Genomic DNA, 15061 nt, shown 5'->3' with positions numbered 1-15061 from the left:
GTTATAAGCTAAACAGGAACAAGCACAAGTGAGTGCGCTGGGAGTCTCAGGCTTTCTCAATTCTTAATAGGTTATACACCAACCTCACCCATGCTCCACCACACATGGCTGAGAAAATGAAATAATTCTTACTATCATAGGTGCACTATAAAGAAATTTGGTCCTGTTGTTGCTGGGAACTGTTGAAATATAGATTTCATCATTGGAGGACCCTATTATTCCATCCAACGCTCAATTTAACAGAACACAAAATACATCAGCCATATTAAGGGCAAATCATTCATTTATTGTTTAAAGATTGCAAGACAACATCTGAATTTCTGTAGCACAATTTAAATGTTTTACTTCTTTGATAAAGCAGAGTATAATAGAAAAAAACAAGTAGTTTCCAGTAATATCTATATATCTATTCAGAAATAAGTCCTCCACAGACATGTTACCTGGAAACAAAAGCCTGTTACAATAAGCAAAACTTCAACCAGAGCGGCTACTTTTCGTGCCAGGAAAAGGTTCATCCCTATAGGAGGAATGATGTGCTATGTAAAATGGCTGTAAGGTCACAGCCTTGAGGGCACTGGAAGTATATTATCCTATTCCACATTAAGTAGCTTGGTGAATTTCAAACATCAATTTATCTGCAACCAAGCTGGCAACCTTTAACTGGTATCTTAATCAGATAAAAAATAAATTAAGAAATCCCTAAACTGATGTTCTTTCATTTACATTGTTAAAAGGTACACAAGTTCATTAACATGTAATTCTGGTTAGAATTACACTTGAGACTCTCTGCTCAGATTTTGGTTAATAGTATGAATCTTTCAGAAATTTCAGAAAGTTCTTATTAATCAATAATTTGTCAGCTAGGATACATTCAGGCATCAGCTGCAACTACAAAATAGGTGCACTGCCTCAGCACTTTGGAAAGACATTATAATCTAGAACACTACTAGCAGACAAAATATTACCTGTTACTGGATAGCATATGTGCAGTACAGCAAGACAAAAACATATATTCATATGTTGGCTTATTTAAGCCTCAAGCTCTCGATCCTTTGTTGAAATTCAATAATTTTATTCCTATGGTTTTTTAATACCAAAAAACTCAAGCTCCAGGAGAGCTAAAGTCTAATTTGTACTCCAAACCAAGTAGCAGTGCAGTTTGCTACTACTGAGGCTGAGTCCGAAAAGACTTCAGGATCAAGTCCAGAAGACAGTTATAACACATGATACCCTAGAAGGTCTGAAAAATAATTACTCATATACATTATCTGGTCCTTTTGAGCTTTTTTCCTATAACATGTTTTTGATGAAAGTTATTTAATGTATCAGAGATAACTGTGACTTACTGATCAAATATTTGAATACTTACCTGGGATTTCATTTCTGCTGAAAGAAATAGGAAGAACAGGACTCACTTTAAAAAAACAAACTTCAGAAATGAAGGTAAAAATATTATCACACATTATCACTTTTGGAAGCAGCAAAGAGGGACAGTCAAAGGTAAAACACTGGTGAAATAGGTCAAGACTCTAGGCCAAGAAAACCTATATTATTATCATCAATGACAGTACCACAACTGTGCCCTTCATAATTAATAATCACTCCTAAGAATTTTCATTTGGCACCAGATGATATGTTTAAGAGAAACACTCTGGGAGGTTCTGAATCAGACTTGGTTTTGTTAGCCAAGTTACAGGAAAAATTTTAAAGTCGGGGGAGGGGAAGAAGGAACTAGGAAACAGACCAGGAAAAATATTAAGTCATCATCATCGTCATTGTCATCATCATCTAAACCAACAAAGCACTGATAGCTCCAGACATTATGTCAGACACTAAAACGACTGATATAGGCTCAAGTGGTTTATAAAACCTATAAAAAGACTACACCAGCAAAGTTCCCATTAATCCGTAGAGTTCAGAAACTAAAACAAGGAAAATTTAGCTTAAAACCTTATCTCAAGAGAATCATATACACTTCACATGAATAAAAATACCTGAAACCAAACATTTTTAAAAGCTCCAATACCCAAAATATAAAGAAAAAAATTAATTCAGAAGACTCATCAATCCATGGAATCACAAAACGGCTGGACAATCTCTCTCTCCCCTCCACACTATCCATCCCATGGAAGACCAAGGGAGATCAGACCTTCGAGACCTATGCACCACCTGGTTGCTGCAAAATCCTATGGAGACTCCTTGTGGAATAGCAGTTTCCCATCTCCTGTGTCTCTCCCTATCATGCAGGAAGCAAGTCTGGCTGTGCTATTGTATTATCATTATTTGTCACCCATCTGCAACATGATACCATACAGATAAGTAAAAAGTACATATCTAGTTCCCTTTCACCAGAAGGTTGAGGCTCAGGTATAGGGGTAATTCTCCTGTGTACATGGTGTCTTTATTTAGGCAGACTCAGTGACTTCAACAGGCTTAATCATGTGATCAGGTTTGTTGCCAGCTGCATAATGCTCCCACATCTGTAGATACAGCCTCTCTAGTTCCATTGTGTATTGTTTGGTGTTGAACAGGGGGCTAGATATTCTCTGCTTCCAGACTTTGCCACGAATTTTCTTCAAGCTGGATAATAAAAAGGAGCCAAGTTTATAAATCACAACAGAAACTCAGAACTAGCTCCCATAAATACCTAAACACCTCTGTGGTAAATTACATGGCCAAACTTATTTTTATAAGATTTTCTCTTCTGACTGGCCCACCATTACCTCAATGCTAAAAAAGTGAAAGGTCGCGAATAACAAAATGTTAAACACCTATAATGGAGTTCACCCCCACATTCTGTGAAAAAATTTAATTCTTTCCTAAACAAGTATATCCAAGAGATACCATGCTTTCTCCATTCATCTTATTCCTACCTTTAAAATAAAAACAATTCTTGGCAAGGACACATATCTATTCCTATGTACTACTGGTTAGAATGTAAACTGCTTTACTCTTTCAATAAGCAATTTAGCAATGTGTCTGTTAGAACCATAAATGTTCATAACCATTATGACCTATCAATAACCTTTTAAATCTATTCAAAAGAAATCATCAGAGATGCAGACACATCTGGCCATGCAAAGATGTTCACTGAAGCACCATTCACAATAGCTAAGGCACAAACAGATGGAAGTATTCATTTTATGAATATTTTAATGAAATAGGAAAACACTCCAGGGGGAAAATGCAATGTCTACTGCTATAATTTTCCCCTTGTACATGAACTGAGTTGGTTATTTAGATACAAAAAAAAGTGTTCCCAATAATAGTGGGGGATTTAATACCCCACTCACTCCTGTGGGTAGATCAACCAAACAAAATTAGTACGGAAACACAAGCTTTAAACTATACAATGGACCAGTTAGACCTAATTGCTATTTACAGGGTATTTCACCCCAAAATATTGGATTTCACCTTTTTCTCAAGTGCACATGGAACATTCTCCAAGATAGATCACATTCTGGGCCAAAAATCTAGCCTTGGCAAATTTTAAAAAATTGAAATCATTTCAAGTTTCTTTTTCTGATCACAATGTACATACCAACTACAGGGGAAAAAAACTATAAAAAAACAAACATATGGAGACTACACAACATGCTTCTGAATAATCAACAGATCATGGAAGAAATAAAAAAGGAAATCAAAATATGCATAGAAACAAATGAAAATTAAATCAAGACAACCAAAAATGTATGGGATTCAGTAAAATCCGTGATAAGAGGGAGGTTCATAGCAATACAAGCCTACCTCAAGAAAGAAGAAAAACATCAAATAAACAACCTAACTTTACACCTAAAGCAACTAGAAAAAGAAAAGAACAACCCCAAAGTTAGCAGAAGGAAAGAAATCATAAAAACCAGAGAAGAGGGCTTCCCTGGTGGCTCAGAGGTTAAAGCATCTGCCTCCAATGCGGGAGACCCGGGATCGATCCCTGGGTCGGGAAGATCTCCTGGAGAAGGAAATGATAACCCACTCCAGTATTCCTGCCTGGAGAATCCCATGGATGGAGAAGCCTGGTAGGCTACAGTCCATGGGGTCGCAAAGAGTTGGACACGACTGAGCAACTTAAAAAAAAAAAAAAAAAACAGAGAAGAAATAAGTGAAAAATTAATGAATGAGACTATAGCAAAGATCAACAAAACTAAAAGCTGGTTCTTTGAGAAGATAAATAAAATAGACAAACCGTTAGCCAGACTCATCAAGGAAAAAAGGGAGAAGAATCAAATCAACAAAATCAGAAATGAAAATGGAGAAATCACAACAGACAACACAGAAATACAAAGAATCAGAAGAGACTACTATCAGCAACTATATGCCAATAAAATGGACAACTTGGAAGAAATGGACAAATTCTTAGAAAAGCACAACTTTCCAGAACTGAACCAGGAAGAAATAGAAAATCTTAACAGACCCATCACAAGCATGGAAATCGAAACTGTAATCAGAAATCTTTCAGCAAACAAAAGCCCAGGACCAGACGGCTTCACAGCTGAATTCTACCAAAAATTTAGAGAAGAGCTAACACCTATCCTACTCGAACTCTTCCAGAAAATTGCAGAGGAAGGTAAACTCCCAAACTCATTCTATGAGGCTACCATCACCCTAATCTAACACAACCAGACAAAGATGCCACAAAAAAAACTACAAGCCAATATCACTGATGAACATAAATGCAAAAATACTCAACAAAATTCTAGCAAACAGAATCCAACAACATATTAAAAAGATCACACATCATGACTAAGTGGGCTTTATCCAGGGATGCAAGGATTCTTCAATATTTGCAAATCAATCAATATGATACACCATATTAACAAATTGAAAGATAAAAACCATATGATTATCTTAACAGATGCAGAGAAAGCCTTTGACAAAATTCAACACCCATTTATGATAAAAAACTCTCCAAAAACCAGGCACAGAAGGAACATACCTCAACATAATAAAAGCCATATACAACAAACCCACAGCAAACATTCTCAACAGCGAAAAATTGAAAAGCATTCCCTCTAAAATTAGGAACAAGACAAGGGTGCCCACTCTCACCACTACTATTCAATATAGTTTTGGAAGTCCTAGCCACAGCAACCAAACAAAAGAAATAAAAGGAATCCAGACTGGAAAAGAAGAAGTAAAACTCTGTTTGCAGATGACATGATACTCTACATAGAAAACCCTAAAGATACCACCAGAAAATTACTAGAATTAATTAATGAATTAAAGTTGCAGGATATAAAATTAATACAAAGAAATCCCTTGCATTCCTATACACTGCAATGTATATGAAAAAAGAGAGAAATTAAGGAAACAACCCCATTCTCCATTACAAAGAAAAGAGTAAAATACTTAAGAATAAATTTTACTAAATAAACAAAAGACCTATATATAGAAAACTATAAAACACTGATGAAAGAAATCAAAGATGACACAAATAGATGGAGAAATATACCACATTCATGGACTGGAAGAATCAATATAGTGAAAACGATTATACTACTCAAAGTAATCTATAAATTCAATGCAATCCCTATCAAGCTACCAATGGTATTTTTCATAGAACTAGAACAAATAATTTCAGTTTGTATGGAAACACAAAAAGTCTCGAATAGCCAAAGCAATCTTGGGAAAGAAGAATGGAACCGGAGGAATCAACCTTCCTGACTTCAGACTATACTACAAAACTACAATCATCAGGACAGTATGGTACTGGTATAAAGACGGAAATATAGATCAATGGAACAAAACAGAAAGCCCAGAGAGAAAACCATGTACCTATGGACACCTTATCTTTGACAAAGGAGGCAAAAATATACAGTGGAGAAAAGACAATCTCTTTATCAAGTGGTGCTGGGAAAACTGGTCAACCATATGTAAAAGAATGAAATTAGAACACTTTCTAACACCATACACAAAAACAAAATGAATTAAAGGTCTAAATGTAAGACCAGAAACTGTAAAATTCATAGAGTAAAACATAGGCAGAACACTCTGACATAAGTCACAGCAAGAGCCTCTATGACCCACTTCCCAGAGTAGTGGAAATAAAAACAAAAATAAACAGTATGGGACCTAATTAAACTTAAAAGCTTTTGCACAATAAAGGAAACTGTAAGCAAGGTGAAAAGGCATCTTCAGAATGAAGCAAAATGAAACAACTGCCAAAGAATTAATCTCCAAAATACACAAGTAGCTCATGAAGCTCAATACCAGAAAAATGAGCAACCCAATCAAAATGTGGGCCAAAGAACTAAACAGACATTTCTCCAATGAAGACATACAGATGGCTAATAATACATCAAAAGGTGCTCAACATCACTCATTACTAGAGAAATGCAAATCAAAACCACAGTGAAGTATCATCTCACGCCAGTCAGAATGGCTGCCATCAAAGTCTACAAACAATAAATGCTGGAGAGGGTGTGGAGAAAAGGGAACCCTCTTACACTGCTGGTGGGAAGGCAAACTGGTAACAGCCACTATGGAGAACAGTGTGGAGATTCCTTAAAAAACAGCAATTAGAACTGCCATCCGACCCAGAAATCCTACTGCTGGGCATACACACCAAGAAAACCACAACTGAAACACACATGTACCCCTATGTTCATTGCAGCACTGTTTACAATAGCTAGCACATGGAAGCAACCTAGATGTTCATCAGCAGGTGAATAGATTAGGAAGTTGTACATATACACAATGGAATATTACTCAGCTGTGAAAAAGAATGTATTTGAGTCTGTTCTAATAAGGTGGATGAAACTGGAGCCTATCATACAGAGTGAAGTCAGAAAGAGAAACTCCAATACAGTGTGTGTGTGTGTGTGTGTGTTTATATATATATATATATATATATATATATATATGGAATTTAGAAAGACAGTAATGACAATCCTATATTCAAGGACTTTTGCACTGTGTGGGAGAAGGTGAGTGTGGGATGATTTAAGAGAACAGCATTGAAATATGTATACTACTACATGTAAAATAGATGACCAATGCAAGTTTGATGCATGAAGCAGGGCACTCAAAGCTGGTGCTCTGGGACAACCCAGAGGGATGGCGTGGTAAGGGAGATGGGAGGGGGGTTCAGGATGGGAGGACACATGTGCACCCATGGCTGATTCATGTCAATGTATGGCAGAAATCACAATAGTGTAAAGTAATTATCCTCCAATTAAAATAAACTAATTTTTTAAAAAAGTGTTCCTAATATCACTTGTTCAGAAACAGGAAAAAAAATCAATTCTTCTGGGAACACAGGAAAGAATTCTCTCTCGATTCTTGTTCTGAATAAATCATTTGTCATGAAACTATTCTTATATAGAGACAATTATTACTTTAAAACCAGAAGGTGGAATACTCCTGAAGAGTTTTTTTTAATTAATTAAAATGTTATTTTATTGTTTGCTGTGCCAGAAACTAGTAAAATGGCTATGCATATCCATTGGCCTCAAACCAACCATAACCATATTAATGTTATCCTCCAAATAAAATTCTGAATCTCAGCAGAATGGTTAAACTGTGCTGCATCCATACACTGAAATATTACTCAGCAATAAAAGGGAATGAGTTACTGATATCAGCCAACAACATGGATGAATCTCAAAACATTATCCTGAGTGAGAAGCCTTCATAGTACATAATGCATGATTCCATTTGTATGAGGTTCTAATAAGACTAAGTAAATTATGTGCACGCATGTGTGCGTGGTAAGTTGCTTCAGTCATGTCTGACTCTGCGACCCCATGGACTGTAGGCTCCTCTGTCTATGGGATTCTCCGGGCAAGAATACTGCAGTAGGTTGTCATGCCCTCCTCCAGGGGATCTTCCCAAGCCAGGGATCAGACCTGCATCTCTTACATCTCCTGCATTGCAGGCAGGTCCTTCACCACTAGTGCCACCTGGTAAGCCCCAAATAAACTACAGTGGAAAAAAATTCAAAATACTGGTTATCTCAGAGCTGGTGAGGTGGACCAACTGAGAAGGGGTATGAAGCAACCTTCTGGAGTGATGGTAATATGCTATATCTTGTTGGAGGTTTGGCTTATAAAGGTATTTCTCAAAACTCACTTCAGATTTGTGTATTCCAGTTGGGATTAACAGATACTATAGACAGCATATACATACACACACATGTATATAGTATATATAAAATAAACAAGGTTCTACTTTATAGCACAAGGAACTATATTCAAAATCCCATAATAAACCATAATGGAAAAGAAAATGAAAAACGTGTGTGTGTGTATAACTGAATCAATTCTGCTATACACCGGAAATACAATATTGTAAATCAACTACACTTCAATTAACAAAATTAATTAAAAAAAGATTTGTGCATTCCACTGTATTTAAATTTTACCTCAAAAGAGAAGCAAATATTAAACTCTTAATGATGTCCATTCTGAGGTAAAAACACTGATGTCTATAATTTACTTCAAATAAGATGGATTACTAAATGGGTATAGAAATAAATAGATGAAATATAAATAGATGAAATAAATGTGGTAAAAGTATAGAAGAATATTAGTGGTGGAAGCTAGGTGGTAAGTATGTGTTTATTATAAAACTGAAATTTTTCACAACAAAATCTTGGGGAAAAGCATTATTTATATGAAGTCAGCTAAGTTCCAAAAATGTAAAAAAAAAAAAAAAAAAAATACACTCAATTATTTACTGTAGTTATCTCTGGGATGATGGACCTGAAGCTTCATATTTAATGCCCAGTCTCAAATTTTTCACTTATTTTTCTTAGCTGTATGTGATGTTCAATGGAGAAAATTTTGAAAATAAATAAATACTTAACATACATCTGTTGAATGCTTACTATGTACCAAGAACTGTTGTAAGTGCTTCACATGGAGGACCTTTTTAAAATCCTCACATCTCTGCAGGGTAGGTACTATCATTCATCCCCATTTTGCAGATGGAAAAACCAAGGCACATAAAGACTAACTTGTCCAAAGTCACAAAAATTATGAGAGCCTGGATTCAAACCCAGGAAATCTAACTCAAAGAGGGTGCTTCTTTAAGCTTCTACATAATATGCTACTTCTCAGAAAAACAAAAAGAAAAAAAAATCACCCATAATACCCAAAGAAAAATCTCATTTAAGTAATACACTATTTTATTGTATGGATAAAGCATCATTTATCTAAGCATTTAAGTTGTACCTGGATATTATTAGGGTCAAAGAGTCAGCTTTTTTTTTTTAAGCTTTAAAACGATCGCACCAATTTATTTCCCAATGTATGAAAAGGCCAGCACCTCAATGCTCCCTCATCATTTGTATCATATTAAGTCTTAGACTTCATAGTCAAATAATGGGTATACCTCAGTGTTATTTTATTTCTACTAGGGAATTCCCTTGTAGTTCAGTGGTTAGGCCTCTGCACTTACCCTGCCCAAGGGCATGGGTTCAGTTCCTGGCCAGGGAACTAAGATCCTGCAAGCAGCATGGCACAGCCAAGAAATAAATATATACATAAATATTTATTTGTACAACAGAGGCTGAAACTTTTTCCTATTAACTATTTGATTTTCTACTTTGGTCAGTTGTCATTTCCTTGTTTACTTTTCTATTAAGGGATTTAAAATGTAAATGTTCTTCAGTCTTTATATATTGGCAATCCAGTGGTTAAGACTCCACACTTCCAACTGCAGGGGGCAAGGCATTCCTCACAGCACAGCCAAAATAAATAAATTAAATAAAAAAGAAAAAGCTCTTATCTCATCCAGAGAGCATACAACTAATTCACGTATTTTATATTACCCTTATTTTATGATTTCACACCTAAATTCTCTCTAAATTTTCCTTATTTCCTTCACTATACCATATAATTTTTCATGGAAAAGTTTACTTACTATTCTAGATCAGTCCCCAGCTTCACAGCTATGTCTTCATATTCTTGTCTATTTTTAGCAATAAGCTCAAGACAACCTAAACAAGTGAGCTGGGAAGCCGCAACTCGAGAAGCAAGAGTCTCTCCTGCAGTAAAAAAAGATAATAATTGCACATCTGAGAACACAAATAGCACACAGTTATTAATGTTATTTATGTTTAAATATCCAAAAAAAAAAAAAATATCTACACAATGCAGATGAGGCATGTTCAGACCTCAACAAGTCTCATTTTCTATCATTTTGCCCTAAATATTGCTTCTAGTACATATGATTTCACCTGGAAGTGTTTCTTCCAAGGAGATTTTAAAAAGAATAAGGAAGCAACTCACCTGGCATAGTCACCATGGGTGTCCCTGCCCAGAGAACATCCATCCCTGTGGTGTGCCCATTACAAAGGGGAGTGTCTAGACAGACATCAGCCAGCTGGCCTCTCCGGACATGTTCCTCTTTAGGAGCAACAGGTGAAAAAATGATACGGTTCTGAGGAAGTCCCATATTCTGTGCATACTGTTGAATATTAGGTTCTCCTACTGCTGGAAAACGTAACAGCCACAGTACACTATTGGGAACACGCTTCAGAATCTAAAATAGGGAAAATAAGAATAAGTATTAATAGCTCTGCCCTTCTCAAGAAAGGCTCCCATAAATTTCTAGTAATTCTACCATATACCGTACTCTATGCTTTTCACCCAGAAAGCAGCCTACTGTGAACTTAAGTTTTTCTTTCACATAGATGAATTAGATCAACTGGGTTATAGTGTTCTGCTTAGCTGTCCCCAAACACAGTTCAAAGAAACAGGAGACTGATGCAAGAAGCACAAAACAAGTAACTAATTAGAATAATCTGAGGCAGCTATGTCCTGTGGGAACTGATACTAGGAGTGGTTTTTGTCCACAAGATAGGAATTTTTCATTTCAACTTTCAAATTCCCCAGCATGGTACAACAAACAAAGTTAGCTCACATTTGCCAAACTTTATTTGCACAATCTAGATCAGGGGTCGGCAGATTTTTTTCTGTAAAGGACCAGAGAGCAAATATTTTTGCTTTTGATGCCAGCATGGACTCTGTCATAACTATTCAATTCTGCCCTCGTCACTGGAAAGCAGCCACAGACAATATGTAAATTAGTAGGCACAGCTGTGTGTCAATAAAATTTTATTTACAAAAACAAGCAGTTGGGACTTTCCTGGCAGTCCAGTGGTTATTAAGACTGCTTCTACCATAGCGGGTGTGTGTTTGATCCCTGATTGGGGAACTAAAATCTGGCATGCCTCACATTGTGACCAAAAACAAACCAAAAAAACAAACAAACAAAACAAGAACAAGCAGAGGACTGGATCTGGCCCACAGGCCACAGTTTGTCAACCTGATTTAGATCTACATCTATTCAATTAAGTTCACCATCCCTTCACTGAAAGTCATGAGAACAGACAGATTTCAGAATTTAGAGTATTTCAGATTTTTAAAAAGTAGTACAGTAAGTATAGTGTGGAGATTCCTTAAGAAACTGGAAATAGAACTGCCTTATGATCCAGCAATCCCACTGCTGGGCATACACACTGAGGAAACCAGAAGGGAAAGAGACACGTGTACCCCAATGTTCACTGCAACACTGTTTATAATAGCCAGGACATGGAAGCAACCTAGATGTCCATCAGATGAATGGATAAGAAAGCTGTGGTACATATACACAATAGAGTATTACTCAGCCATTAAAAAGAATACATTTGAATCAGTTCTAATGAGGTGGATGAAACTGGAGCCTATTATACAGAGTGAAGTAAGCCAGAAAGAAAAACACCAATACAGTATACTAACACATATATATGGAATTTAGAAAGATGCTAACAATAACCCTGTGTACGAGATAGCAAAAGAGACACTGATATATAGAACAGTCTTATGGACTCTGTTGCAGAGGGAGAGGGTGGGAAGATTTGGGAGAATGGCATGGAAACATGTATAATATCATGTATGAAACAAATCGCCAGTCCAGGTTCGATGCATGATACTGGATGCTTGGGGCTGGTGCACTGGGATGACCCAGAGGGATGGTAATGGGGAGGGAGGAGGGTTCAGGATGGGGAACACATGTATACCTGTGGCAGATTCATTTTGATATTTGGCAAAACTAATACAATATTGTAAAGTTTAAAAATAAAATAAAATTTAAAAAAAAATTGTAAAAAAAAAAAAACTAAAAAAAAAAAAATTACATAATGTACTCAGCAGCAACTTCCTGTAAACAAACATTAATATCTTTCCATCAAGATGCAGGAATATTCATACTAAATGGAATAAAATAAAGAATCATAGCTTAACATCATTTCAGGCAGTTTTGCTACCAAATAAATTACCGCAAACTTATGAACATGTTTTTGGTTTTCAGGTTTTTTGAAATGGGGAAGTGAAGACTAAGGGATAGAAAACCTGAACTCATCTGCTTCCTCTTCTCCTCCACCCTCCCTCCTCCTTTAAAGAAAAACAAAACAGACCAAAAAACGCAAATATTGATCAGAAAAAAAGTCAACCAAGAATTATCTCCATTTTAGCTCTATGGAATAAAAGCCAGATATGGATAGCAAAGTTAAGAACCTTCAGAAGTCCTGCTTACACGAAATGGTACGATGAAATGACTGATAGGTAATGGCGTAAACCAATTCCTTCCTAGTTTTAATTCTACAATATTCCAAGAATGCTACTAAACACGGATGAATATACATTAATAGCTTTACTATCAGCTTAGACCATGAGTTGGCAAATATAGCCTATGAGCCAAATCGGACATATCTCACGTATTGCCCACTTTTGTAAATAAAAATTTATTGGAACATACCTACGCTCATTCATTTACATAAGTATGGTGTTTTCCTGTTACAATGGCAGAACTGAGTAGATATGACAGATAGTATGGACTGAGAAACCAAAAATATTTACCACTTGGCCTGAAGAAGTTTGCTTTTAAACACGTAAATTTTAAAAGTTCATAATGTGATATTTAGACACATGAAAGAAAATTAAAAACTGCTGAAATCTACAGCTCTTTTGAAAATTAGACATGAGAACAATAGTTCCTGAATGGGGGTGGGGGAGGGGCAGGCAGCCTCAGCAAGACGGCCTATATACAGAATCTTTTCTAGAATCTCTAGACATTAATAATGAATCTACACATACTCACATTTGCCCACATCTGCAAAGTGGAAGGGTCAATTTTATATAACTGATTAAAGTTACAGTACACAATGGCATCTTCCGGTAACCCATACTGAGAACGTGTGGTTACAATAATGGTACGAGGAACCTCTTCTCCAGTGGCAGCCTTATTGTTGATCTACAACAAGAAAAAGAATATGATGATTATACTTAAAGTCAACATACTCCAATATTTTTCAATCAATAAAGAATCCTTATGATGCAAAGTGGTATAACCATTAAAAGTCATATAACTAAACTACAATGGGAAAATATTTGTGACGCATTAAGTTAAAGGAAAAAAGTTAGGGCACTATCTTAATTTGGGGTGGACTGCACTATGAAACATCTCACTCTAGCCAAAGAGTTCTCTTCAAAATCCTATAAATCCAACAGCAAGCTTCTTCTCACTCTTTTCTTCATGAATGAAATGTCCTTTTCAAAGTCACATCCACCTTTCAGGACTAAACTTCAGTTACCAAACAATCTCTGTAAAAGCGCCTTGCCTCACCACTATTTCTGAGCATCTATATACATAATTATAGTCTTATCTTGCAATTCCCACATATCTGGGGACTACCTTACATTGTTATGTAACTATTCCAGGTGTGATGGATGTCTCATATAAATGGGCATTGTGTTCTACATTCAAAATTCTTTGTCTTTGTACACTTCAAGAATTACACTTTTTTTCCCTTAAGTCAAGCATGTCTACCCTATTGTTTCAAAGGACAGTTAACCAGAAAGGTGGGGGGGACACATCACTGTCTTTTCAGCCCAATGCACATTATGGGTGATTAATTCCCTAACCTGAATTCACTTCAAGCGCCCTCTTGTATAAATTGCTATACCACTAAAACTTTTAACTCCTAAGAGGTCAAAGATCCTTGCCTTATCATCTCTTGACAGAGCTACACATTCACTTATTCAAGTACACAAGCAATATATATTTACTGAGCACATACTACATTACAGAGGCTAAGACACAGGCTCTAAAGTAATTCAATTCAGTGGCAAATGCATTCAAACCCAGGACTTAGAATGTGTTGTGCTGGATGTAAAGATACATCCCAAATATTTCAGAAGCAGAGAATACAGGTACCAATGGAGCAGGGGAGGAGAGGTTACAGATACGGAGAGAAACAGATTGTCGGAGGAGCTGTCTGAACTGAAAGTCTTAAAGATGAGTAAGATTTAACTGGGGAAAGGATGAGTTATAGAAGCAAGAAACTGTATGATGTCTACAGATATTTCACCATTGATAAGAGTAAAGCCACAGAGGCAGGGAATAACAAGGTATTAACACAGAAGACTCTCATTAAGTAATCTGCTGGCTGAATACAAGTGACTTTTAAAATCAAACAAACCTATATAAGATGCCAGTTTTCCCCAAATTCATTTCCTCATCTATAAAACAGGAGTAACGATGTTTACCTCCTAGAGTTATGAGATTTGAAAAAGATAAATGTATACTTGGTGGTACACAGTACATTCTATTATTCTCTTCTTACCTGGGTAGTTGCCAGTCCATTGCTAATACTGAATCCATTAATTGTTATCTGAATTTGTCCTCTGTTAATCATTTCAATAACTGCTTCTGCAATAGTATTCATAGGAATGACAGGCATATTAAGAGCTGTATTACTGCTGTCCACATTGTCTCCTCCATCAGGACATTTCATCTTAAAATAATTACACAAAAATACATCATTAGGGGAAAGATCCCAAATGCAGATAACTTTATTTCAATTACAATATTGACCAGGTTCTGACCTTGACAATTTTCACATCTGGTAGACTATCAAGAAATGCTTTGAGGTCGATGCCATTCAGCACAATCCGATTGTCATAAATGTGTCCATTGGACTTAAAATCGATAACTGCTTTTTTCTAATAAAAAAAAAAGTTTCAAATGTATCTGTTAGAATGCACAGGAACAGTAGTAAGAAATAAATGACTACAGTTCT

The 15061-nt window shown here is 36.1% G+C and overlaps 1 protein-coding gene across 5 annotated transcripts in view; it reads right to left on the bottom strand.

Moving 5' to 3' along the window:
* Window positions 1–265: 265 nt before the first annotated feature.
* Window positions 266–15061, bottom strand: part of OGT (O-linked N-acetylglucosamine (GlcNAc) transferase) — a 42385-nt gene continuing 27589 nt past the window's right edge. For all 5 annotated transcript variants that reach the window (XM_086390044.1, XM_086390045.1, XM_086390043.1 and 2 more), the window contains 6 exons: window positions 14868–14984; window positions 14606–14776; window positions 13081–13233; window positions 10230–10482; window positions 9862–9985; window positions 266–2580 (listed from right to left, as the gene is read on the bottom strand). In XM_086390044.1, coding sequence (XP_086246170.1) covers window positions 2406–2580; window positions 9862–9985; window positions 10230–10482; window positions 13081–13233; window positions 14606–14776; window positions 14868–14984 — 993 coding nt within the window. In that variant the 3' untranslated portion in view covers window positions 266–2405. The remainder of the gene's footprint in view (window positions 2581–9861; window positions 9986–10229; window positions 10483–13080; window positions 13234–14605; window positions 14777–14867; window positions 14985–15061) is intronic.

The sequence above is a fragment of the Bos grunniens genome, chromosome X (genome assembly GCF_055505025.1).
Source record: "Bos grunniens cultivar Pamir isolate PY7600 chromosome X, Bosgru_T2T1.0, whole genome shotgun sequence".
Classification (NCBI taxonomy): Eukaryota; Metazoa; Chordata; class Mammalia; order Artiodactyla; family Bovidae; genus Bos; species Bos grunniens.
The sequence above is the reverse complement of the archived record's forward strand: the minus strand, read 5'-3'. Positions and strand labels throughout refer to the sequence as shown.